Source organism: Budorcas taxicolor, chromosome 19 (genome assembly GCF_023091745.1).
Source record: "Budorcas taxicolor isolate Tak-1 chromosome 19, Takin1.1, whole genome shotgun sequence".
NCBI classification, from domain to species: domain Eukaryota; kingdom Metazoa; phylum Chordata; class Mammalia; order Artiodactyla; family Bovidae; genus Budorcas; species Budorcas taxicolor.
The window spans coordinates 22,580,640-22,605,800 of record NC_068928.1 but is presented as its reverse complement, the minus strand read 5'-3'; the positions used below and the strand labels follow the sequence as shown (position 1 = coordinate 22,605,800).

At 51.6% G+C, this 25,161-nt stretch overlaps 1 protein-coding gene across 1 annotated transcript in view; it reads left to right on the top strand.

Annotated features, from left to right (window-relative positions):
- The first annotated feature begins 7,779 nt into the window (after positions 1-7,779).
- Positions 7,780-25,161, top strand: part of PITPNA (phosphatidylinositol transfer protein alpha) — a 35,548-nt gene continuing 18,166 nt past the window's right edge. Inside the window, exons 1-5 of the mRNA XM_052657711.1 lie at positions 7,780-8,004; positions 11,891-11,921; positions 16,390-16,535; positions 19,790-19,881; positions 24,588-24,595. Coding sequence (XP_052513671.1) covers positions 7,985-8,004; positions 11,891-11,921; positions 16,390-16,535; positions 19,790-19,881; positions 24,588-24,595 — 297 coding nt within the window. The 5' untranslated portion in view covers positions 7,780-7,984. The remainder of the gene's footprint in view (positions 8,005-11,890; positions 11,922-16,389; positions 16,536-19,789; positions 19,882-24,587; positions 24,596-25,161) is intronic.

The following is a 25,161-nucleotide window of genomic DNA, read 5'->3' as shown; positions in this document are numbered from 1 at the left end:
TCCTCCTTGGCCCCTGTGTCTCTTTCTCTCTGAGTCACACATTCACTTGCTACTTGTCTCTTGCCCATCACCTGTCTGAAATGTGCTCCCTGACCCCAGAGCTGGGGGAGGGACCGAGGAGGGGACCTCTGGGTGGTGGGGGGAGCCCAAGGCAGCTGGGAATTCCAGTTCTAAGGCAGGTGCTCATCCTTGACCCTTGGCTTTTGTCCTGAGTCAGCAGTCATGGGCACACCTGCTCCTCCTGTGGGTTTCCCATGAAGCTGGGCCCTGGGCAGAGGCAGCAAGAAAGAAGAGCCACTGGGCTTCCTCAGAGAAGCCCCAGGGAGACCCTCACTGCCAGGGAAGGGAGAGAGGACAGCCTGGTTGTCTGAAGCTTGGTTCCCAACCTTCTAGGGTGGAGGGCATTGAGGCCCCAGGCAGGGAGGTAGGTGGCCTCGGGAGACAGCTGGGGATGGGGTAGGACCCCTGCGTGGCACACAGGGCAGAGATGGTAAATGGAGGTTCATGAGGGCTTCTACTCATCAGGATTGCAAGCTCAAAAGCCACGCTTCGCCACATCCCTGCGCTGTGACCGTTTTCCTGCTCTTGATGCAGACACAGTGGAGAACTAGTTTCCTAGTATAAGTAGAACCCCAGCAAGATGACGTAAGGGCTGCTGGACAGTGACCTCTGCCAGGGACACAAGACGACTTGGGGGCACCACAGGGACCTGGAGGCCACAGCCAGCCTTGACGCAGCTCTAACCCTTCAAGGCCCTGTGGGAACGAGCCCACTGTTGCCCGATCTCCTGATTTTTACAAGGGAAGCTGGGAATTCTGAGTTTTATATAAAACATCCCCATTTTCAGATGTTGGCTCAAAGAAACTTACTTTAAAGATCACGGCTGCTCAAATGGCTTTTCACCGTGTGCAGGCCAAACTCTGCTGGAGGCGGGGAGGGAGGGAGAAGGTCAAGTCCGGGGCGCCCCTGTTCCCTCCCTCCCACTGATACTGTTTGTCTGGACTGTGCCCCACGTGGGCTGGGACTTTCTCTTTCTACCTGTGTCTCCCTAGCCTGGGGCATCATGAATGCTGTTCAGTGAGCAAGTGGTTAAACCCTCTAGTGCAGCTTCTAGAGTGACCCTCAGGCCCTGTTTAGGGACAAGGAATCGTCAGGCCCAGCCCAGGGCACAGCCAGCCAAACTCACAGGCCCAGCCTGGCCTATGCGCTCCTCTGCTCAGGGGGGCAAGGCCATGCTTTGTCTGCTCTCCTATCTGTCTGTCTCCCCAATATCACAAATGCCCCCTGAGAGCTAGCATGGATACTGCTTTGCCACGATAACCTCTAGAGTCTTGAATGGTGCCGGGCATGGAACAGATGCTCAATAAATACTGGAGGATGAAGTTTAAAAAAGAGAGAGAGGGCTTCCCTGGTGGCTCAGTGGTAAAGAATCTGGCTGCCAGTACAGGAGACAAGGGTTCAACCCCTGATCTGGGAAGATCCCACATGCTATTGAGTCTGCGCTCTAGAGCTGGGGAAATACAACTACTGAGCCCATACGCAACTACTGAAGCCCGTGCACCCTACAGCCTGCGCTCTACGAGAGAAGCCACGACGAGAAGCCTGCACACCGAAACTAGAGAGTAGCCCCCGCTCACCACGACTAAAGAAAAGCCCATGCACAGCCAAAAATAAACAAACGAATAAAATTGTTTTAAAAAAAAGTGAGCGAGAGAGAAATAAACCAAAAGGAGGCTGAAACTGGCTGAGACCAAGGCTGGGAGAAGAGTATGCTTTCAGCAGGCAGGAAGGGACCGAGCTGAGGATGGAAACAGTGAAACACAGTCTCCCCGAGATACCCAGAGATGGGTTACAGGTGTGGCTGCGACCGAGGCGGCAAGAAGGGCCAGCCAGCCAGGAGCATCCACACGGGGGGCCAGGACTGTGAGCAGACACCAACAATGCAAAGGAGATGGGGGGGGCATCCAAGAGAGAGCGGATCACTATGCAGAGCTCAGGAACAAAGACCGAGATGGCAGGGATGAAGAGAGACAGAGGGAGCTGAGCAGGGACTTGAGACAGGAAGAGGCAAAGAGAAACACAGAGAGGAGACAGCAAGAGAGATTAAAGAGACAGAGCACTGATGGAGAGTTACAGAGGAACAGAAAGAGAGAGACAGAAGGGGCACAGAGAGAACAAAAAGAGAAAGGGAGAGACAGATGCAGAGAAACTTCTAGATGTGAGATAAAGAGAGGTCAACAGAGATGGAGAGGAGAGACAGAAGGAGAGAGGGGCAGCTAGAGAGATGGATAAAAGATGGGTACAGATAGAGGAAGAGAGATACAGAGAGATACGTGAGACAGAAAGATTGCTGTGATACCAGAGATTCATGTTCTTCTTGCCGGCTCAGCCGGGAGCATATACACGTAGCCTTGAGGGGTCCTTCCTCACAGGCCCCTCTTCCTCCAGAATGGTCATACAGAAATGTGCCACGCCCTGCATGAAATTGCTTTATGCACATTGCCTCATCTACCGATATCCAGCAAGTCCACAAGGCGGCCACTACCATTGTCTCCATTTTACAAATGAAGGAGCTGAGGCCCAGAGAGGTTAAGCAACTTGCACAAGGTCACACAGGTAGGAAGTGGTAGGATTGGAACTCCAGGGCATCAGGCACCAGGGGTTCATTTCCACAGTGGGATCGCTGGCTCACAGTGAGGCACCCTGGAGAGTGCTGTGGGCCCTGCATGTAAGGTTTCTCTCTCTTTTTTTTTTTTCATTTGGCTACACTAGGTCTTAGTTGCACCACGTGGGCATGTAGGATCTTTTCTTTTAGTTGTTGCATATGGGATCTAGTTCTCTGACCAGGTGTTGGGAGCGCAGAGTCTTAGCCACTGGACCACCAGGGAAATTCCAAGGCCTAACTGTTATGTACACCTGAAGTAAAGCTTGCTAGAGGAAGAGATATAAGAAACAGAACACCTGAAAATAGAATGTGGAGGGAAAAAAAGGCAGACATTGTTCAGATACCAAATGTATTTAAAATAAACTCTAAAATAATATTTTTTAGATGATTAGGGACGTTTGAATATGAATTGGGTAAGAGATGATATCAAGAAATGACCAGTTTTGTTCAGTATGATCATGGCATTGTGGATTCAGAAGAAAATATCCCTATTTCTAGAATGCACATGGGAATATGGAGGGCAGAGATGACATGATGTTTCAGAAAAGAAATGAAGCAGGTGTGGTAAAAATCTGGCCAGCAGTTGATTCTGCTGCTGCTGCTGCTGCTAAGTCGCTTCAGTCGTGTCCGACTCTATGCAACCCTATAGACGGCAGTCCACCAGGCTCTTCTGTCCCTGAGTTTCTCCAGGCAAGAATACTGAAGTGGGTTGCCATTTCCTTCTCCAATGCATGCATGCATGCATGCATGCTAAGTCGCTTCAGTCGTGTCCGGGCCTATGCAACCCTGTGGACACCAGCCCACCAGGCTCCTCCGTCCACAGGATTCTCTAGGCAAGAATGCTGGAGTGGGTTGCCATTTCCTTCTCCAAGTTGATCCTGAGTGATGAGGAATGAGGATTCCTTAAGGTCTGTTCTCTAACTTGTCTCTCAGGTCCCCACGTTCTGTCCTGGCTGTGCGTGTGTCTATCAAACGAACCACTTACGCTCCGACTGAAGGCTCTACCCTGGCCTCCCACTCCCCAGATTCTGTGCCCCTTTGCCCCTTTGCACGTGTTCCTTTCCCTACAAAGATGACACTCCCCTCTTCTAGCCAAATATCCATCGCCACCTTGTCCCCGACACTTCCTTCACCTCTCCAGCCTAGGAGGCCTCTCCTCGGACCCTTTCCAGTACTGTTCTTTGTGTCTCGCACGGTCACCTTCATGGCCAGCTACCTCCATCACTCCATGCAGTTTTCGGCAAGTGCGAGGCCTCCTCTCTGTGAGTTCCTCCACATGAAAGGTGTTTCTAGGGTAATTTAATGGTTGCGTTGCTTTATGTTTCCCTCACTGCCCTGCAGGGCCCTCCAGACTCCCTCACCTCAACTCTGATTCAGGTTTCTGTCTAAACATGATCTCTTCTTTCTAAATTTTTTTTTTCTTTTGTGGCAAAGCGTGGCTTACGGGATCTTAGTTCCCCAGCCAGGGATTGAGTGTGAACCCCAGCAGTGAAAGCACTCAGTCCTAACCACTGGACTGTCAGGGAAGTCCCAAAACATGGCTTCTTCTAAGAGTCTTCCCTGACCACACATCTAATGCCACCTTCACTGCCCACAGTCACCTTGTTCAGCATCTTCGTAACAGAAGGTGAGAGCTCTACTGGAAGTTGTTTCTGCATTTGTTTATATTCTGTCTTACCCCATCTAACAAGGCAAGTGAAACTGTACAACTCATATTTGGGACCTGAGCCCACATGCTGAGACTCAAACTCAGTAAGAACTGAGACTGGGACTTAAACCCACAGTCTTTTAATTGAGATCACATAGGTCTCAGGCTTCCCTGGTGGCTCAGGGGTAAAGAATCTGCCTGCAGTGCAGGAGACATGGGTTCGATTCATGGGTTGGGAAGGTCCCTTGGAGAAGGAATTAGCAACCCACTGCAGTATTTTTGCCTGGAAAATCCCATGGACAGAGGAGGCTGGTGGAGTACAGTCCATGGGGTCACAAAAGAGTTGGACACGACTAAACAACACCACCTGGTTTGAGGACTTAATGAAGCTCAGGTTCTTGATGTCTTGACGCAGAAAGAATTCAGTGAGAGACAAAATGATAGGTAAGAAGTGGATTTATTGGATTTCCCTAGCGGCACAGTGGTCAAGAATCCACCTGCCATTGTAGGGATCACAGGCTCAATTCCTGGCCCAGGAAGATTCCACATGCCGTGGCGCAGCGGCCCATGCACCACAACTGCTGAGCCCCTGTGCTGCCACCACTGAAGCCCTGGAGCGTGGAGCCTGTACTCCGCCGCAGCAAGAGCCACCACAATATGAAGCCCACGCACTGCAAGGAAGCACAGCCCCCACCAGCCACAACCAGAGAAAAGCCTGCACACAGTAATGGAGACCAGACACAACTGAGAATGAAAGAGAAGTGATGTATTTCGAGAGAAACACACTCCACAAACAGAGAGTGGGTCATCTCAGAAGGTGAGAGCTCCTGAAGTATCACCTGGTAGTTTTTATGGGCTGGGTAATTTAATAGGCTAATGAGGAGGAGGATTATTCCAACTGTTTGGGGGAGATTTCCGGGAATTGGGCAACTGCCCACTTTTTGGTCTTTGATGGTCAGCCTTGGAGCTGTCTATGTACTGGTGGGTGCGCCATTAATTACAAAGGGCTTCCCTGGTGGCTCAGACGGGTTCCCTGGTGCCCACAAAGCAGAAGGCCCGGGTTCAATTCCTGGGTTGGGAAGATACCCTGGAGAAGGGAATGGCAACCCATTCCAGTATTCCTGCCTGGAGAATCCCATGGACAGAGGAGTCTGGCGAGCTACAGTCTATATGGGGTTGCAAACAGTCAAACATGACTGAGTGCGTAATGTATTATAATGAGCATACAAGGAGGTTCAAGGTCCACCAGAAGTCCAGTCTTCTGCCATCTTGGACCTGGTTGGTTCTAACCAGTTTTCATCATGCGCTGTGTCATTCCTTTAAAGCTTGTGTCCTGCCCACTTCCCTCCTGTTTCAGAAGGGTTTTGTTTTTCTTGGTCACTCCTGTGTCCTGAGTGCCTAGAAAAAGGCCCAGGAGAGGGCAAAGAGTTCAATCAATATTTTACGGAGTGAATGAGTAGATGTAGTCTTCTCAACTAGACTGCAATCTCCAGGTTACTTGCTTCGTGGAGAGAGCCAGCACATGGCAATTATTAAATAATTTTCTTCTAATTGATTGGTGATGAGCTAACAGGTTGGTATTCCAGGAATCTTGTGCTCAGCCTGGAGTTACCATCCTCCACCTGGGTGGGGGCCTTAGTTCCAACAGAAGAACTCAAAGATATTGTTTTACTGCTTCACCTTTGTTTCTGCATTCCCTCCCTTCTTGGATTAGCAACTATTTGAATCTGCCCTTTGGAACTCGAGGAAAGGTGTGCAAGGCTGCGTAACACCTGTCTCTTACAAACAGTGAACGGGAGACACAGAAAAGGATCTGTTCCTAGGAGGGCCCCATAGGGTCCTGCTCCGTTTCAGCCATTGTCTTCCTATCTGCAAATCTGCCTTTGTTCTCTTTTCCTGAAGGCAATGCCATCCACCCAGATTCCCAGGCCAGAAACCCAAGAAGTTTTCATCCCTCCTTTTTCCCTGTCACCCTCCTAGCTAATTAGTCAACAGAGTATTGCTGATTTTACCTCCTGAGTGGCTTCTGAATCCATCTCTGTCTTTCTTTCCTCCCCCTTCACCATCATTGTCTTAGTCCAACTCTACCTGGACTTTTGCAGAGGCCTCCTCACGCAGGTTCTCCTTGTGTCATCTCCGGTTCCCTGAGTGCTCTTTTTCTCCCAGCTGTCAAACGCCAGACCTGCTTATAGACCTGGTTAAAGCCCACAGATGCCTGCCCATGCCCTGAGGATGGACTCCAAACACCTTAGCACCCCCAGGAACTGCATACTCTGCCTGCCCCACCACACTATAGCTCCTCAGCCCTCAAACTTTATGCAGCAGTCACTTCTTTCAGTTCCCCTGAAGTACATGCTGGCCCTCTGGCCCCCAGCCATTGCATCACCTCTGCCCCATCCCTCTTCCCATCTCAGCCCCCGCAGAGTTCAGCTTAGAACTTCTTCCTCTTCTTTCTCTAGAATGCCTTTGCTGACTACACCTCTCTAGTGGACCCCACCAGACCTGTATTTCACCTCTCACAGTCCTTTTCATCCTAACTGCCTGGCTGCCCCTCTATCCACCTACCTGCCACCCCCAGGTGATCTTGAGTTCCCTAAGGGCAAGAAGATATCTGCCTTGCTCACTCAAGCTTCCCTGTTGGTTCAGATGGTAAAGAATTTGCCCTGCAATTCAGGAGATCTGGGTTTAATCCCTGGGAGGGGAAGATCCCCTGGAAAATGAAATGGCAACCCACTCTCCAGTATTCTTGACTGGAGAATACCATGGACAGAGGAGCCTGGTGGGCTACAGTCATAGGACTGCAGAGTCGGACACTACTGAAATGAAACGAACACTTTCATTTCACTTGCTTACTCAACAAAAGCACAGATTTTGATGCACAGCAGACCCTCAGCAAACAACTCTTTGGATAAAAGATATCAGACTACTGACTGCAGGGTAAAAACCTCGGCTCCATCACATGCTAGCTTTGGACTTGAGCAAGTGTCTCTCTCTTTCTTTTCTGTTTCTCTTGAGCTAGTCTCTTGACCTCTGCCGCCCCTTCATCTGTCAATGGGGGCAGTAATAATACATTTCTGATATACAGCTGTCGTGAGGAGTCAAGCTCTTACGTGCACATAAACTTGGCCATTATTAACATTTTGTAATACAACCTTTCCTAGATCTCAAACCACACCACAGGTCAGGCCCAACCGCACAGTGGCATCTGTTCCGCCTGCAGATGAACAGTCACCCTAGGACCCTGCGGGACACCTGGGTGTCGGCGCCGCCTACTGCTCGGGTCTTGCTTACGCGCGGTCCCACCCGGGACGCGCAGGCCGCCTCGGCGGCCCACTTAAGGACGGGAGGGGGCGGGCCCGAGAAGGCTCCGCCTCCGCGCTGAGGTCAGCGCGCAGCGCGGCGCGTGACGCTCTGGTTGCCGCAGAGACGCCCCGCCCCCGCGCGGCGCTGCGGAACCGGAGCTCCGGGCGGCGTCGGCAGCGGCGCGGGAGGCGGCGAGGCCGGGGCGGCAGGAGCCGGCGCGGCGACCGCAGCAAGAGCGGTGGGGACAGAGCAGAGCACGACGAAGGCGCACAGGCAGCCGGGCCGGGCCGGGCCACGGGGAGAGCGGCCGTCAGGAAGCGGGCGGGCGGCTGGACGGGCAGCAGGCAGCCGCCGAGTCGCGAAGCGACATGGTGCTGCTCAAGGAGTAGTGAGTGTCCAGCCGGCCGTGCGGAAGCGAGGAGGGAGGGAGAGTCGAGGATGACCACCAGGGAGGTTGATGGCCTGGCGGAGGGGATGCTGCGGCCGGACGGGGCCCGACGGCATGGAGAGCGCTGGATGGGTTATTGGGCGGCCCAGCAGGAGCTGAGGGGACAGCCAGGGCCGGACAGGGCCGGAGGTGGGCCGAACGGGGGTAGAGAGGGAGGCATACAGCACCTGAGGTGGGGCCCAAGGGGCAGCGAGGACCGAGTAGGCCTGAGGAGAGGCTGAGGGGACAAAGAGGGCCAGGCAGGCCTGGGATGAGGTCAAGGGGACAGTGAGAGCGGGACAGGGCATGAGGAGGAAGCGAGAGCGCTGGATGAGACGTGGGGTGGCCCTGGAGTGGAGGCTGAGGGAGGAAGGGGCCAGCCAGAGCTGCAGGAGTGGCAGAGAGGACCCCCGGGAGAGGGAGGACTTGTCCGAGTGGCCCAGGAACAGTTAGACAAGGGCAGACAGGGCCGGGGTTGGGGAGGGGGGTTTGGTCCGGAATACTGCCAAGGGGCACTGGGAGATCAGGTAAGACAGCTTCTGGAATGGAGTTGAGATGATGGGTGGAGTGTGGAGGGCCACCTGGGGTGTGAGGAGTGTTGCCTTAGGCATCAGGGCAAGGACTGTGTTAAGCAGACACAGGAAATGGACTAGGGAGTCCCGGCCAGGCTGAGTGACAGGGGAAGGGTATGAGGAGATAGCAGGGGACTGGCCGTGTGACATGTGTCTTCATATTCAAGGAAAAAGGATGATTGCTTGGGACTTAGGGACACTAGGGTGAGGAATTCAGAAAATATTGGGCAGGGGCTAAAGTGAGAGGATTATGATGATGGAGAGGGCCAGGGTGTTAGGGAGGAAGACAGTTTGGAAAAAGTATGATTGTGAGTAAATGTACATGTTGTTAGAATTGGGGAGGGGTGGGGGGCAGGCAGGGACAGCCTGTCTCTGGAGGGTTCTTAGTCTTGGTACAAAGAGATGGGGAAATTGCTGTGACGAATTGGTGTTTGTCATCAAGCCATTGACTGAGGAAAACCAGTGAAGAGTGACGGAGTTTCTGAGTAGTGAGGGTGGGTAGGGTGGGGGGCATGAGTGCCTTCTGGTAGGAGTTGCAGGGAGATGGGCTTGCTTGTGAAATCCAGGGGACTGGATGACAGGTCGGGGTGTCTGGATTGCTACATCTTTCAAATATGAGGTGATCTGTTCCAGAAGCTCATGGTTCCAAGTAAACATCTTATGACTTTTCTTTTTCCCTTCTTCCAAGAGGAGAGACTGGGGACAGGGGGATGGGGGAAGAGGGGAGATTGGATGTACACGTGTAGAACTTTCAGGGAAACCATACTTCCTGGAGGGGAGGACAAGTGGACAGCATTGAGCCAGAAGCCCACGAAGTCAGGAAGTGGGAGGTGTCCGGAAGTGGGGATGTCGGGGTAGAGAGCAACTGGTGGACCTCACTTGGTAGCCAGGCAGGTGTGCTGAGAGCTGTTTCCATTTTGTCAGTGAAAGGACTTTGCCCCGTTCTAGCTGGCCTGCTCCTTGGAGGTGTTTAGGACGTTTAGGACATAGTGTGGAGTTTTGGATAGCAAAGGGAAGAGACCCAGGTGTCATCGCAGCTTGACACCTCATCTGAAGAACTTTATTTCGAAGTCCCTCCACTCTGTTACTTGACATCTAATCTGATGCTGATTCAGCCAGAGTGCAGTTTTGTGTGGTGAGAAGGAAGAATCTTGCTTGGGAAGCCAGCAAGAGGAGGGTCGGGTGCACTTTGAATTTTAATCTGAACTGTCCAGATGACAGACTTTTCACACTGTCCTGATTCTTTTGTCTATTCCCAGTTGAATCCTAGCATCTGTAGAAACCTGTAGTTTTTGTGCAAATGGTCAGGCAGGGAAGGGAAGGAACCTTCAGAAGAGATCTGAGCGAGTTTTGAAGAGAGAGCCTCCCCTCCCAGTCTTTGTTCTCCTCCCCTTGAAGCCCGCCAGGGAAAGGTCCAAGGTGCCAGGGATGCAGAGCCTGCTTGGCATCTGCATTTCCTTCCTGCTCAACTTGTGCCCTGAGTGTGTTCGGGCGCGCGTGTGTGTGTGTGTGTGTGTGTGTGTGCGTGCGCGCGCGCGCTCGCACATCCCTGGGTGGAGGGTGCCCAGAGGGGGGCATCGGAGACGCTTGGCTGTGGCTGCAGCGCTGCAGCTCTGGAGAGACTCCGAGTGAAGGTCACACTGAAGTGAGCGAGGCTCCAGTCCCAGCCCCACACAGCCTCAGTGGCCCCATCCTTTGCAGTTGCACCCTATTGCTGCTAAAGTGGTTTTGCTTCCAGGGAGCCAGGGAGCAGCATCTGGGTGTGCTGCTGTCCTGTCACAGCGTTAGAGCATCCTGTCAGGAACTGACTGATGCAAGTCTCTTTCGGGTGGAGATTCAGTGCCCACCCAGGGTCTGAAGGTTGCCCAACACTTCCTCTCGCAGAATTCTCCTTGATTTGATTTCTGCAAATTCTTGGATGTGATTTTTTTTTTTTTTACCATTGTTCTTGAAGATAAAAGGTGTATTGTTTTCTAGGAAGTTTCTTCTGAGGGTGCAAAAATTGTGGCCTCCACTTTGGAAGTATTTCTCTGCGCTGTCAGCTCTCCCTGATGGGAGGAGAGCGTTAGGGGCAGCTTCCAAAAACCTGCAGGGTTTACATTATTTGAGTCATCCTAGAGGAGGAGAGTTAGCCGGCAGTAAAGACTTGGAACCCATGTTATTTTTCCTGCTACTTTCCTGCTCCGTGCCTTGCCTTGACTGAGGTGTTTTTCTCAGACCCCTCCGGGTGCCTCTTGCTGTCTGAGGACCTTTGCGGGACTAGAGAATAGTGAGCAGGCTATTTACCAGCCTGGAGCAAGGGTCCCGACTGGCCCAGGAAGGAGAGTGGAGCACGCAAGATGCAGGAGGCTCCAGGGGCTCCCAGCTAGGGTCTGGGAATAGAGAATCTGAGCTTGGGAGCTGGCTTGATTGGTAGGAATACAGCCAAGCGTTTTTGTCTCAACTCTCAGACCCCAGGGCTCTGAGCTGGGGGCTGGCCACTGCTCTGCGTTACAAATGCAAGCCACCCTGAGCAGGGCCCTGGCCCTCGCATTTCTCCGTGTGTGTGGAGTTCTGACCGGTCTGGGGCTTTGCTGGTCATGGCTTCTCCGTCAGGTGACTGACTGGCGGTTCCCCCAGCAAAATCGGTCGCCATGGAAATGGAGAAGAAGGAAAAGAAACTGATGGGTTGGGTGCCTTTGGACAGCTTCTGGAGGTCAGAACACGAGTTAGGTGTCGTCTCTTGGTGGCTTTGTGGTAGTGGCATGTAATAGCTGGCCCTGAGATGGTTGGCACGTGCTCTTAGGGTGATTAATGCTCCAAGGAACTTGGCCCCTGCCTGACTTTTCATGTTGAGGGCTGCTTTTGGGAGGTGGGGTCCCCAGAGATGTCAGTCTCCAGGGCCTGCTTGTTTGGGCCTGAATCCCCGTCTTGGCTTCGGAGTGTACAGGAATGGGTCCTCTTGTGTTACACTCCTGTGTTAACAGAGAGAGGGAGACTCATCAGCAAGTCTTGTTTGGGAAGGTATTTGTCGGGGAGAGGGAGGAGAAGACAGATCCAAACATGAGCCAGGGGCCTAGGAAGTACCTGGTGAGGGGATGGGTGTGTGCTGAATCGCAGGGCTCTGAATGGGGTGCCAGAAGGGACCAAGGGTCCTGCCTGAAGCACTCAGGAGGCCGTTCTCTGCTGGGGTTCTAAGAGTGAGTGCAGCGTCACAGGCAGCAACACATTCAGTGCTGTTCCAGGACGATGCTTTCAGAGCCCCAGGCTGACCCTCTGTTTCCCTTCTCTTGCAGTCGAGTCATCCTACCTGTGTCTGTAGAGGAGGTAAGTCCTTTTTCCTCTTTTTACCCAGAGTTGGAGACACTTGCTTGTGACCCTCAGCTCAGCTGGGCTCCAGGCAGCCCACGCTAGTATCTCCGCATGGTTTTCGTGTTTGTCCTAGCATGGATAGTCGGTACTCAGTGTGAATTTTCCTGGTGCGATATTCAGTTGCAGGAAGGCACTTAATGTATCTGACCAACTGTGTGTGACCTGCCTCGAGCTGTTGGCAGGCAAGATAACTGTGGATAGACACAAAACCAGCCCCCACCCCCCACCTGCTGGAACTCTGCCCGTCTGGGGACATGTTACTGAGGAGATTAAGGACGTGCATTTCTGAGACCTCCGTGACTTGACAGGGAGGCGTGCCTAGCCCTCTCTGGTTGTGCAGCAGACCAGCAGGGCTGAAATCTCCGAGGCCCTTCCTCGCCACACTTAGGTGACTGCTAGGAAGGCCAAGGCCAGAACCCTCCTTTTACGGAGGGCAGAGAATGACAAATGGGCTTGGCTTGGCCTCTGTCCTTTTATGGTTCTTGGGCCCGACATCCCCGTGAATGGCGATCTGGCAGGATTGACCTCACGAAGGTTCATAGGCCGAGCTGACTCAGAGTCGGCCTCCGGAACAGCAGAACACTGCCCTGGAGCCTCCCTTGTCCCGCCCGTCCTCTGAAGTTCCTTCGCGCTCCTCTCCCAGCTCAGCCTTGTTCTTTGATCCCTTCGGAACTGCCAGAGCCCCCAGCTTCCAGCTGAGCTGAACTTAGGGTGAAGCTGCTCAGCCACGGGGCTGCCCGCAGCCGCTCTTTGCTGCAGTGTCAGCTCCCGTGAGCACTTCCACCTGGTTCCACATATGACATGGTCCTCTGCAAGATGAGACCGGGCCAAGAGAGCCCATGGCACACTTGAGATGAGAGGGAGGGTGGGCAGGCATCGGCCCCCCGGGGTGGGCTGCATCTCACCCACTGAGATGCTGTAGAGACCTGGGGGAGGGCTCAGGGGTGGACCTCGGACACGACAGGGGAGTTCCGGGAGAGGAAGATAAGAGAAATGAGACTTGAGAGGCTGGGCGAGGGTATGGCTGGGTGTATGCTGTGATCCCTGAGATGTAGTGGGGGCCTGGGAATCACGTACCTGGGCTGATAGCTGTTGGCTTTGGGGGTGGGGGGCAGTCCCTGCTAACCTATCTCTTCTGGGATCCATGTTCTCTTTATGAAAAATAGCAAGTGATGATTTTCCAAACCAGGAAACCAGGCAAGAAGGCCCAGCATGTCACTTGCCCTGAAACTCTGCTTTTGGGGGTCTGGTGACTCTGTCTCTGCTGTACAGCAAGGTCCCATTATCCCAGTGAGGCAAATGTCCCCTGGGAATTCAGGAGCACCTCAAAGTGGCATTCAGGGGTGAAACGGATCTTTTCTTCCAGGGAGTTTCTCGACTTTAATGACAAGTGGAAGTGTCTGAGCGAGGCGGCAGATGCAGGAGGTCCGGCACTGTCCGGGGCAGCTCTGGGCCGACTGCTCATGGTGGGGCCACGAAGGGCGGGAAAAGGGAAGACACCTTGAGAATGTCTGCAGTTGCTGGTTTTCAGTTTGCCATGGCTTGTTTGTTTGTTTTGTTTTTTTGGAGCTTGAGGAAGTGGTGAGGTGGGGTGAACCAAGCCTGAAAGCAGAAGCTTGGGAAGTAAGCACAGGTTAGGATTCATCTGTAAGCCTGATGATGGTCAACTCGTTCCCAGCCAGAAACCACCAATGAGGAAGCGGTGCTTGGCCTGTGTCGGGAGAAGCAGGAGCTGTTCTTTGGCTGGCTGAACCTTAGTTCCAGAAGATCAGAAAATCTTGGGTGGGGAAGCCCTAGAAGAAATAAGTAATGACCAGCCTTCTCAGAGTCTTTATCGATAACCCATCCTGACTGGAAACAGCCCAGTGTCACATGGCAGTTGGATTCACTTCCCAGTTGGAGGCCCTTGGAGCTTCATCAGTTGGGAAGGGGAAGAGAAGAGAGAAGACCCTGTCTTCATGACCATCCTGACGGCTTGAGTCAATGTTTGGGGTGAAACTGGCTGTGGCTGGCCAGAGCCTTTGGCCTAACTGGGCAGGGTTTCTAGATGTTCCGCAGCAGAGCCAGAGAGCCCTGGCCCTTTAACGCGCAGTGTCCGCCAGCAGTTTCTTACTCAGTCCAGCCCGCCTTTTCCCCCTCCTGTGGATAGGGCTGTTTTACTTCTCCTTTCCAGAGATGCACGGCACCAGGCCCCTTTGGTACCTGGCTTGGCAGGGCCGTGGGGGTGGGACCAACAGCGGCGCTGTCTTTCATGACATGTTTCAGGCCCACCCACCGCATCTTCCTGGGCTCCCACTTCCAGATTGCCAGCGTGGTGGGGCCTCTGTTTTCCTTAGTTCCTGGGAGCAAAGGAGCAGCTCTCCAGGGCAGGGAGCATTGTTCTGGGCCAGAGGAGGCTGCAGTCTTGGTCTCCCCAAGGCTCTTTATCTGATTTAATGTTCTGACCCCGAGCCCCCACCTCTATCCCATCAGAGTCTGGCTGCTTTCCGTTTTTGTAGGGTGCGGAGCCCCGGTGCCACAGGGAACCCTCTGACATGAAAAGTGTCCCTCTCTGATGGCTTGTGGAGGCCAGTCTTGCTCACCCCTTTGGATTAACAAAACCGCCTTCACATGTCTCATTGGGATTAAAGGATCAGAATATCAAGAGAGATTAAAAGGGAAAGATGCCAGCCCAGCACACTGATCCTCTTAGAGCCTGCCCTCTGATTCCTGCAGCTGAAGAGGAACCAAAGGAAGGGGATTAGTCAATGTGCGGGCCCCTCCCCAGGCAACACCACCGGCCGGCAACCCAGTCCCCTCCACCGGGCCCTTTCCCCGGCCTGCCCTTCAGGATTGCTGAGTCAGTGGTTAGATGTTCTCATGACTCTGAAACAGACTCACTGCTACTGATTAGGATCCCCTGGCTCAGCCAAACCTTGACCCACTTGCTAGGGGTTTTTATGGATGCCTCTGTTAGGAGTTGGACTTGGGAAGGCACCGGGACAGCTTGGGGTTCCCAGGGGCACTGAGGCAGCCCTGGTGTAACTCTGGAGTAGCAAGGTCAAGGTGACTGGCTCTCACCAAGACATGCCTCTTCACGGGATCTACTGAGCCTTGCCGGTTAACTTGGGTCTTTCCTTGGCACCTGTACTATGTCTTTGCTTTGGAAGGTGGGTTCTTCCAGCCTCGCGGTGAACAGTGTGTCCTGGAGTGCTGCTTCACCTTGCAGGTTTTGCCCAGAAACGTCCCTGCAGAGCTCGGGAGGCTGCCGGCTAGAGCGGCCTTCCAAGGCTGAGGCGGAGCGGGGGAAGCCGCACTGCTCCTCGCTGCTGCAGGCAGTAGCTCCCACGGTGGCTGCCCAGAGACACAGCTTTTCTGCTTCAATCTCAAGGAGAGAAAGACCAGGAGCTTGGGGAGGGAGTGTGGAGGGGTGAGGGAAACCTCGATCCCCATGTCTCCCCCCAGCTGTAATCAAGAACCTTTTTCTCTTTTCCTCATACTCCCTAAACTGCTGTGGCTCGTGGCATTGGCCATGACAGGGAAGAGGCATCCTTTGGTCTGGTGTAACTTCCTGCTTTAGCAGCTGCTGTCTATTCTCTTCTCACCTTGTTTTCCTCTCTAAACAGAAGAGCCAGGCCTGGGCACTGCCCAGGTCATTGGCCCTCATACCGTGTTGTCCTGAGGGGATCGGAGGAGGCCAGCAGTCTTGACTGGTGACTTGATAGGGTGGCATGTGACCCAAATAAAGGGAAACTAGGCTTTGGCCACCTAATATGTGCCAGCTTAGAGGGTGCATCTGGCCAGCACCATGGGATAGGAATCTGTGCTATGGAATACGAGAAGCAGGGCACTTGCTTCAGCCCCACCAGGAATCAGGAAAGCATCAGGAGATTTGGTTGTCTGCAAGACCTCTCCCTGAGGTGTTGGCAGGGGAGGAGGGGCCCAATGCTGGAGCAGAAGCAAAAAGATGAGCCCGTGTGACAGCAGGGGTTGTGGATTTCATGGAGCATTGGGTGCGTTTGTTTACAGACAGTCACGTCTGTTAAGGGGGATGGGATAAAGAGACTTCTAGCAACCAGCCCGATCTTGTTTGGGGATCTGGGACCAGAGTCAGGGATGGAGCAAAAACTACCTTGGATTCTATAATCTGTTTTCTGGATACTGGTGTGAAATGAAGTATATTCACCTACCTCCTTAAACCTTGAAGGAGGATGTGAAAAAGGGAAGGACGAAATTAGATACCTCTGACGGCTAAAGAAGGGCCACAGAGCAGTGTTGTCAGTGGCTCTGGGGGGGATTTGGGCCAGGCCATGTTAGGAACTGCGGGATGAGCTTCCGGATTCAGGGATCCCAGAGCCATCTCCTGGACAGCTCCCGGCAACAGGACTGTGCAGCCCTCAAGAAGATTCTGCGTTGGCAGTAACTCCCCTCTCTGTTCCTTCAGTATCAAGTAGGGCAGCTATATTCTGTGGCTGAGGCCAGCAAAAATGAAACGGGTGGTGGTGAAGGCGTGGAGGTCCTGGTGAACGAGCCCTATGAGAAGGATGGCGAGAAAGGCCAATACACGCACAAGATCTACCACTTACAGAGGTAGGTGCCCTGCAGCAGAGTCAGGGTGGGGCCTGCTGTCGGAGTGTAGACGGTGGCTCATTGTGGGTGTTCCTAGTGTTGGCCGGTTACTCAAGTTGCTTCACCTGTGACAGTGGGTAGAGGTGGTTCTTCTTTGCTCTTTTAAGGGCTGTTTGTTTTTAAAGTATTACTGGCCCCACCAGGCTCCTGGTCCCCAGAAGGGATAGTGCTTATCTTCTTGTGGGCCCTTTCATTGTCTGTGGGTACAAAGAGAGTGTGTGTGTGTGTGTGTGTGTGTGTGTGTGTGTGTAAGTAAGTAAGTGGGTGTTCATTTCCTTTATTGTTATGTTATCTGATAGAGATGGGATCTCTTCTTTCTTATCATAGCTGTTTCACTGTCAGCGTTTCACTGTCAGCATATTTGGCCTCTATTAAAGCACATGCAGTCTACGAACAGACGTGCTGGCAGTGGTTTTGCCAGTCTTGAAATACATTTACTGTTATTTCCACATGTTCACAGGCAGTCCTCCACTAAAACTCCTTCTGCACAGATCCTTTGATAAGTTTAGTGTGTATAATAAATTGTGCCTAAAAGTAGAATTGTGGCTTCAGATAGTATTTTAAATTCTGATGTTATGAAATCGGGTCCTGGAGAAATTTTGGTACCTCTCTTTACCTTAAAGCTGTTAAGTATTTAAAAGTATTGCACAAACTGATTTGGGTACCAGAATCCATTGCAAATCACACAATTGCTGAATCCCTAACCAAGACAGTAATTTTTCAGTAAATTGTGAACTGGCCCAAAAGAACATTGAAAGTCATAGTAAACTTGGACCAGCTCAAGTGGATGTTGAATCAAGCTTGTTTTAGAAACAACCCACTACTGGGAAAAATAAGCCTTCAATTTCTTTTTACAGTTGTGGGAAGATGTACACAACACAAAATTCACTGTTTTTACCATTTTTAAGTTAAGTGGCATTAAGTACATTTGCATTGCTGTGCAACATAGACCTGAACCTCAGTCTCTAGTCAATTCAACTGAACAAAGCAGTTCCATTTTCATTTGGTAAAATTGCTAATTGAAGTCTGCTCTAGGGATGTAGAAGCGCCAGCCTGGGGGGTGGTCCACGGTTCTGTGAGTGCCAGAGCGTGGAGAGCTGAAGTGGGGGAAAAAATCTCACCAGATCCTATTTCCTCTCCATTGTGCTCTTTTCCCTCTACGCCTCCCCTTTGACCTTTGAGCTGACTGCCAACCCATTCTTTCTGAGCCATTAATGAGAGTCAGGCTCAGGACAAACCTTCCTTGTAGTGCATTTGTATTGGGTTGGCCAAAAAGTTCATTTGGGTTTTTCCATAAGATGCTGCAGAAAAACCCAACAAAACTTTTTGGCCAGCCCAACATTTTTTAATGAGAACTTTGAAAAGAGATAGTGAGGCTGGTAGCGGAGGCCGGTTAGTTCCTCAAGACTCAGTCAAAGAAGGTCTACATGTAGAGGGTAGGCCCTGACTCTCCCTCTTCCTTATGGAGAGGGTAGAAGCTTTGAACCTGCCTACCACTAGTCTTTTTATTGGCTAGGCCACATGCAGCTTGTGGAGAGTTAGTCCCCCAACCAGGGATTGAACCCGGGTCCACAACAATGAAAGCCCACGTCCTAACCACTTCACCGCCAGGGAATTACCTCCCTACCACCGCTCTTAACCCCAAGACACCCAACTGCTGTAAAAGAAAACTAAAACCAAACCAACAGTGCTGTACGCCGTGGCTGCCTCTCCTCATGAGGACCAAAGCCCTCCTGTCAGCTGTTAGTTTTCCCAGTCAAAAACCACGGGTTCACCACACGCTCTTCTTCATCATATCACATCAAGTCCTTTTGGGTCCATGTCCTCGGTTATGCCCAGTGTTTCTCTTTCCTTCCAGTCCCTTGCCTGGTCACTTCCCACTTCTACGCACTGCTCCTAGGATTCTGTCCAGATCTGTTGTTCCCCAGCTTTAAAGCTATAGATGGCCCTTTGCCCCGGGACAGAGTCCGTCCTCTGTGGGGCAGATGCAAGATCTTCTGTGACTCAGCCTCTGCTCGTTCTCCTGTGTTCCGCACCACATGCCTTATGCCAGTTACTCTGAACTTCTCTCTCTTCCCCCCAGCTTTTCCCATCCCACCCCCGTGCTCTTGTCTAGCTCAGCCCTACCCACTCGCGACTCTGTGTTCTCACGTAAACCTCCCTCTCCCTGGGGAACCTCCCCATTCATGTGTTCTCGCAGTGCTCTGCCTGATTAGTTCCACTCCGCACTGGAACGGAAGCTCCCTGAGGACAGCGGCCCCGGCTGTGTGATTTGTGCGTGTAGCCGGTGCCTGGCACACACAGACGCCTGAGTATGGCTGTGAGTGAGTGGGTCTCAGTGGGCCGCTCACTTGTATTCGAAGTTTGCTCTCTCCTGGGGGTAGCTCATTTTTCTTAGGCCTCAGGCACCAAAGCTGATGAGGTCATTGGCACCTGCTAAACGGCATAGATGACCAGTTAAAAACTAAAGTAGAGGATTTCCCTGGTGGACCAGTGACTAAGACTCCACACTTCCAATGCAGGGGGCCCAGGTTCAGTCCCTGGTCAGGAAGCTAGATCCCACGTGCCATGACTAAGACTTGATGCAGCCAAATAAATAACTATTTAAAAAAACTAATAACACTAAGGCAGAGGAATATACTACCTTAAAAAAAATAAAAATACAAAGTGCTCATACTTTATATACCTGCTGTTCTGTAACCTGAGATAAGAATTGAATAGAAGAAATTATTTTGTCCTGAAAGGCAGGTGGCCCTGGGGCCCTCCTGGCCACCTAGAAATGACCCCAGCATATCAGATCATCTTGGATCCCCTATTCCAAGTCAGTCAGCCAGTCATTCTGGTCCAGTCTCAGAGGCATGTCCTCCTTGCAGGGTGTAGTGTCGTGCCCTGGGCCCAGGGAGCTCTGGAAGGGTGTGTAACGACAGCGTGGGGACTGAGCCGCGGCAGGTAGCCCAGGGCCGCCTCTGCCGTGCTATTCCTGGCAGGCCGTGGGGCAGGTTGCAGGTGCATGTTGGTAGCCGGCGGAGCTGGGGTGTCGGGCTCTGACCGCTGGCTCTTCGCATGCAGCCGGAGTAACCTGCTGGTCTCGTGAGAACTTGAGTGTCAACTCCCCAGTGAAGAGACTGGAACTGTGGCCTGGAGGGTGTGCCACAGAAGCCCACCATCTTTAACTCTCTCCCCCGTTTCTCTTCATAACCCTGTTCTCACTACAGCAAAGTGCCCACGTTTGTTCGAATGTTGGCCCCAGAGGGAGCCCTGAATATACATGAGAAAGCGTGGAATGCCTACCCTTACTGCAGAACCGGTGAGTGCAGACCCGCCGTGGGTTCAGGCTGTGGTCACATAGGCCTTGGGTGGCAGTGAATTGGGGTTTTGTCTCCCATCTTCATTTTCCAGACTAAGCCAGTGGAAGGATGAACTTGGGGTCTCTCTACAGGCTGGTGGTGAGTGGCAGTGTTGTCTAGCGCAATTTGGCAGCCAGCTGGGTGGGAACCACCAAGTAGCCTCGGCCCAAGGTGGCACGGAACTAGTCCCTCCTATTTGGGGATGGTATGATGATTTTGATTGTTTTTACTCATTGCAAAAGTAATGTCCTCTGGGTGGGTTTCGGAGAAGACATACGAACAGAAGTAATCACCCGTGTCCTTCCATTTCCTAGGCACTGTTAGCATTTTAGTGTCTTTGTTTCTAATCCTTTTTAAAATGCTTTTATATACGTGTGAGTGTGTGTGTGTGTGTGTGTGTGTATAAAGCCTCCAGACATGTTTTCCAGACAAATTTTGGGTCAAATTTTACTAATTATCAACTTGCCTGTTTTTACTCAGTAGATGGAAAACCTATTTTCTGTCACTACCTATAGTCTATTTTTAAAAATTGGTTAATGGTTGCACAGAATTCCATTGTTTGAACATGTTAGGGTCTTTTTACACCCCTCCCTTATTGTTAGATGCTGAAATTTCCAGTCTTAATGGTATGTATTCATGTTTGGCTTGAAAGCAGCAGTGAGGTTCAGGGGCTATTGAGAGAGGCCGTCCAGGATGTCCCTGGTGGTCCGGCAGTTAACACTGTGTGCTTCCACTGTGAGGGTCATGGGCTCAATCCCTGATCGTAGGAAGTAAGATCCTGCATGCCGTGTGGCCAAAAGATTTGTTTTTTTTTTTTTTAAAAAAAGAGAGGGGCAGTTATAGAAAAGAGCCTGTTAGGGTTACCTTCTTGCCTGGGGGAAGGAATAGGCTTATACACCAGAAAACGTAGCAAGGAAAACCCTGATATTATTGGAGAAGTGTTAAAATTAGCCCAATGTGTGATGACAAAGGATTCAGAAACAGCTACCCCCCCAAGTATGTTATGTAACACCTGCCATCCGCACACCAGATTTGAGGAGAGGAGGCCCAGCAAGCGGGAGATCACTGTTAAGAGCCATGAGTCAGCACCTTCCCCTCGACCAGCATGTGCTATAGTTGAAGGTGGGAGTGGGAGCGGAAGGCTCCTCTTAATCTTCACTAGTCTCGTCTCTGGGTTTTCTGGACATTCTGGGATTCCCTTTTCAGAATTCCTAAGTCATAAGGGTTGTTTTGAAGTAGACCTCTTGGATAGCCCATGCTGTTACTGATGCATATCCTAGGTGGGGGTTCCCTTGAGGTCCCTGGAACTTGACTGTGAGTTATGAGGATTTCCCTTCAGCCAGTCTGCATTTGTTGGTGAAGACAGTCTGGTTGTGGGGTCCTCCTGCCAGCCCCTGCTTACATGTACTATGACACTTATCTATCTCATTTGTGGGGACCCAGCACTCCCTAGATTGTATCTGATGAGGAAAATGTGTGTGGTCCTCATCCTGTTGAGGGAATGACTGCCGTCTAGAGACAGGGTCATTGCTCTCTGGTCATTGTTCATTCAAGAACCTTGTATCAGGAGATGCTCAGTCATTGGTGGGGCCTGGCATGTGTAATGCTTAGAGTTTTATTGCTATAGCTGAAAACGCAAACATCGCAGTTCCCTAAGCATCAGACAGGAAGCTGTTCAATTCTTGGAAAAGAGGCACACGCACACTTTCCTAAAAGACACATAGTGTGCACCATGGCTGCGTGCGTCTGGCCTGGGGCCAAGGGTGAATTTTCCTGATGTCTCAGAGAGTTGCATTGAGCGTGCGTCATAAGAACCTTGGCCAGCTTGGCATAAAGGAGGCAAGTGGGCAGTGTGGACTGCTGCGTGCCTGGGGCGGGGTTCTGGGTTCACAGCTTGTGCCCGCTGAGCCGCTGCTGTCCTCTGTAGTTCTGGGGAGAGTGAGCTACGGCTGACAGGCGCATTTTTCTAGACGCCTTATGTTCATTAGCATCTTGTTCTGATCCGTGGCCAAAAGAAGAAAACCAATTTCTAAATACCCCACGGAGAGGAGAGGCAGGGAGTGAGGGAGGGGAGGTTGGCTTCTTCAGTGGGTGCTGACTTTACATTCAGAACCCACCATCATGCACTGTGAGTGGCTTGAATCTTAGATCTGTTCAGTTAGACATGGGTCTTTTAAAAAGAGCTCTGAACAAGGAAGGCTGTGTCCAGTTCCTGCTGGGGACTGGTGGGAGAAAGATTATTAGTTCAGAACTCTTAGGCTGGCCTAAGCAGATCAGAGTTTGGAGCAAGAGGGATAACGGAGCATGGAGCGAGATTCCACATGCCTTTTGGAAGGTTCTGACCTTGTTCTGAGTAGAAGGAAGATGGATTTGCAATATTCTGCTTGTTCTCAGCTCTTTCTGTCCTCTTACCCTTATTTCTCTCTATGTCTTATCCCCCGATGCTCATGAGTTGGGACCTGAGGAGAGGGTAAGATGGGCCGGGGCCTGTGAATGATAGCAGGAAGAGACACTTGCTTTCAGCAGCACAGCGACTGAAACCGGAATGATTCTGAGTTTAGCATGACCCCTGTGCAAGTGACACGCAAATTCATGAAGCGCTCCGTGAGAAAAGGAAGGAAAGTAGGGAGAGGGAAATGAATGTTTCTCCTCCTGCCTCTCCCTCCAGCCTTAACCCTGTCTGAATACAGTCTCAATAAAGCCATAGTTTTGGGAGAATTTCTGTTTTGTTTTGTTTTGTTTTGCTACACCACAGAGCATGTGGGATCTTAGTTCCCTGTCTTGGGGTTGAACCTATGCCCCTTGCCTTGGAAGCATGGGAAGGACCTTACTGGTCTCATTGGAGAGCCCTGTTTTCCAACTGCAGAGGGTTTCCTGAGGCTCTTCCAGACTACCTAGGGTTGCAGTTTGAAGAAAAGAGAGCTGTCTGAGTGCAGAGGTGTTTGGAAGCAGGGAGGATGGAAAAGATTAGGGAGGATTGTCTGTTCCCCCACGTTAGCATGAAAGGCCATTAAGGGGGGTCATCACCCTTATACATTCACAATTTGTCAGAACTGAGTGGATCTGCTTCTCAGGATCCTAGAAAGAGCTGATATCCGAAGACATCCCCCACCCCTGCCCTCCCCAAAATGCCAAAATATTAAGTTATACTGAAATACAAAATGACTAATGAAACCAGATATTCCTGTTTGCCAAGTAGGACTTTCTTTCCTTGTGGGCTCATCTACTTGGGAAACCAAATTCCAGCATGTAGTGGAGAACATCATCCACTTGCTTAAGTGATCAGACCCTCATGTCTATTGATCAGCACATTCCAGCCCGGCAGAGGCCAGACGAGGAGAAGGCTGCTCGGGGAGCATAGACTCAGAATCGGGTGGTTTGTTGGAGAACCCTGGTGATGTGTGTCATCAGACCAGGCCAACCTGACACACAGGGTGGGGCTGCTAGATAGGCCTCGTACAGCGCCAGAGAACTGCTGCCAAGCTGGCCTCTTTGGACTCACCCTTGATGGATATTACACCCATCATTTCCTTTTTTTAAAACGAATAACAGGGCAGTTATTTCAATAAGCTGTTTAGTTATCATCTTGATCTGTTGCTTTCTTCCAAGTAACTTCCGTTGGATTCAGGGAGGTTACTGGGATCGTCTCTTGGGTTGTTTCTTTTTCTTTCTCTTTTTCCTTTTTAAACAGTTTCCCCCTTATTGATTTTACTGGAGTGTAGCTGGTTTACAGTGCTGTGTTATGTACAGGTTTCAGGTATATGTACAGCATAATGATTCTGTTATACATCTACAGATACTCCTTCTTGTTCTGATTCTTTTCCCGTGTTATTGCAGAATATTGAGTAACTTTCCCTGTGCTATACACCTGGTCCTTGTTGGTTATTCTTGGGTTGTTTCCATAGGAGGTGGATCTTATCCCTTATATTTCAACCTGTCCTCATCTCAGTCTCAGAGGTAACCTTAGTTTCAGTTTTGGAGTCAGGGAGCTTGACTATTAGCCCCGTGTGCCGTCAGAGGGGGCAGTGGTGGCATCTGTCCGAAATTGCACCAACTCCTAAATTCAGAGTACAGAATGATCTGAGCTGCGGTCAGGAGGAGAGCAAGTCCGTTCCCCAGTGACATTAGAGCTGCCGTCATTTTCTCTGATAAATAATTGAATGGTGCTTTCCGAGGGGGTCTCATTACAATGAGCAGGAGTGTGGCGGGTGAGAGGTTTGGTTACCGTGACAGGAAGGATGCAGAGGGCAGATAGACAGTGCCTGGCCTACAGGGCCCTGCCCTGTATCCCTGGAAGCAGGGGGCGGGCAGGAGGAGGGGGACAGCAGGGAATGGTCTGACAGCAGAGCCGTGGGTCTCAGTGCTTCAGCTCATCAGGGCTGCTCCTTGTCCTTGCCCAGCCGGGAATGGTCCCGAGGAGCCAATAGTGGCATCTCTTTAGTGAAATCCCATATTTAGCCTTCGGGGACTTGTGTATGAGTAAAACTCGGAGGTTGGTGCATTTGAGGTCCCAAATGCACTTCCTGGGATTTGGAGGGTGACCGTGGCATAAGCCCCAGGGAGTGGAAAAGTCTTTGCTTCCATGGTCCCAGGGTGAGGGGTGGATATTTTATTCATCTTCATTAATCTTTTTCTCTCTTCTTTCCATGTCCTTGCTGTGGAGCAGTTATCACAGTAAGTATTTTCAGGGGCATTGGGACTGTAGATGATTTATAAGGAAAGGAGAAAAAAAATGGAGCTGCGCTGGGGCCTCCTGGATATTCCTGTCTTTGTCCTGGGTGACGTTTGGGGCTTTTGAGGCTTCATCCTTTCGGTCCTGATGAGGAACTTGTTAATTGGCACCGTCCCCTCCTGCTTGAAGCTGCTTTGGCAGGTGGCTTTGTAGGTGCTGCAGTAGTCAGGACTGTGGAGTCCTAGCCCCAGGTCTCCCATGTACAGAGTGACGCATGGCTCCCCCCTCCTCGCCCCGGGCCTGGCCTCAAGGCTTTACAGAAAACTCCAGTGCCGCTGACCCGATCAGGGCGTTCCCATTTGGGCATCTGTTGACCCAGTGAGCACTGGCGCTAGGCAGAACTGTGACATCAGCCTGGTTTCTTCTCCTTGCCCAGCCCCTCTGTCAGTGCCCCCTCCTGTCCTCCCTGCAGCATCCTCGTCTAGGGAAACACAGGACGTGTCGGGGAGCCTGATTCCCACTGAGGAGGTAGGGGGTTAACATGTTCTTCCTTTAAGTAGTTCCAGGT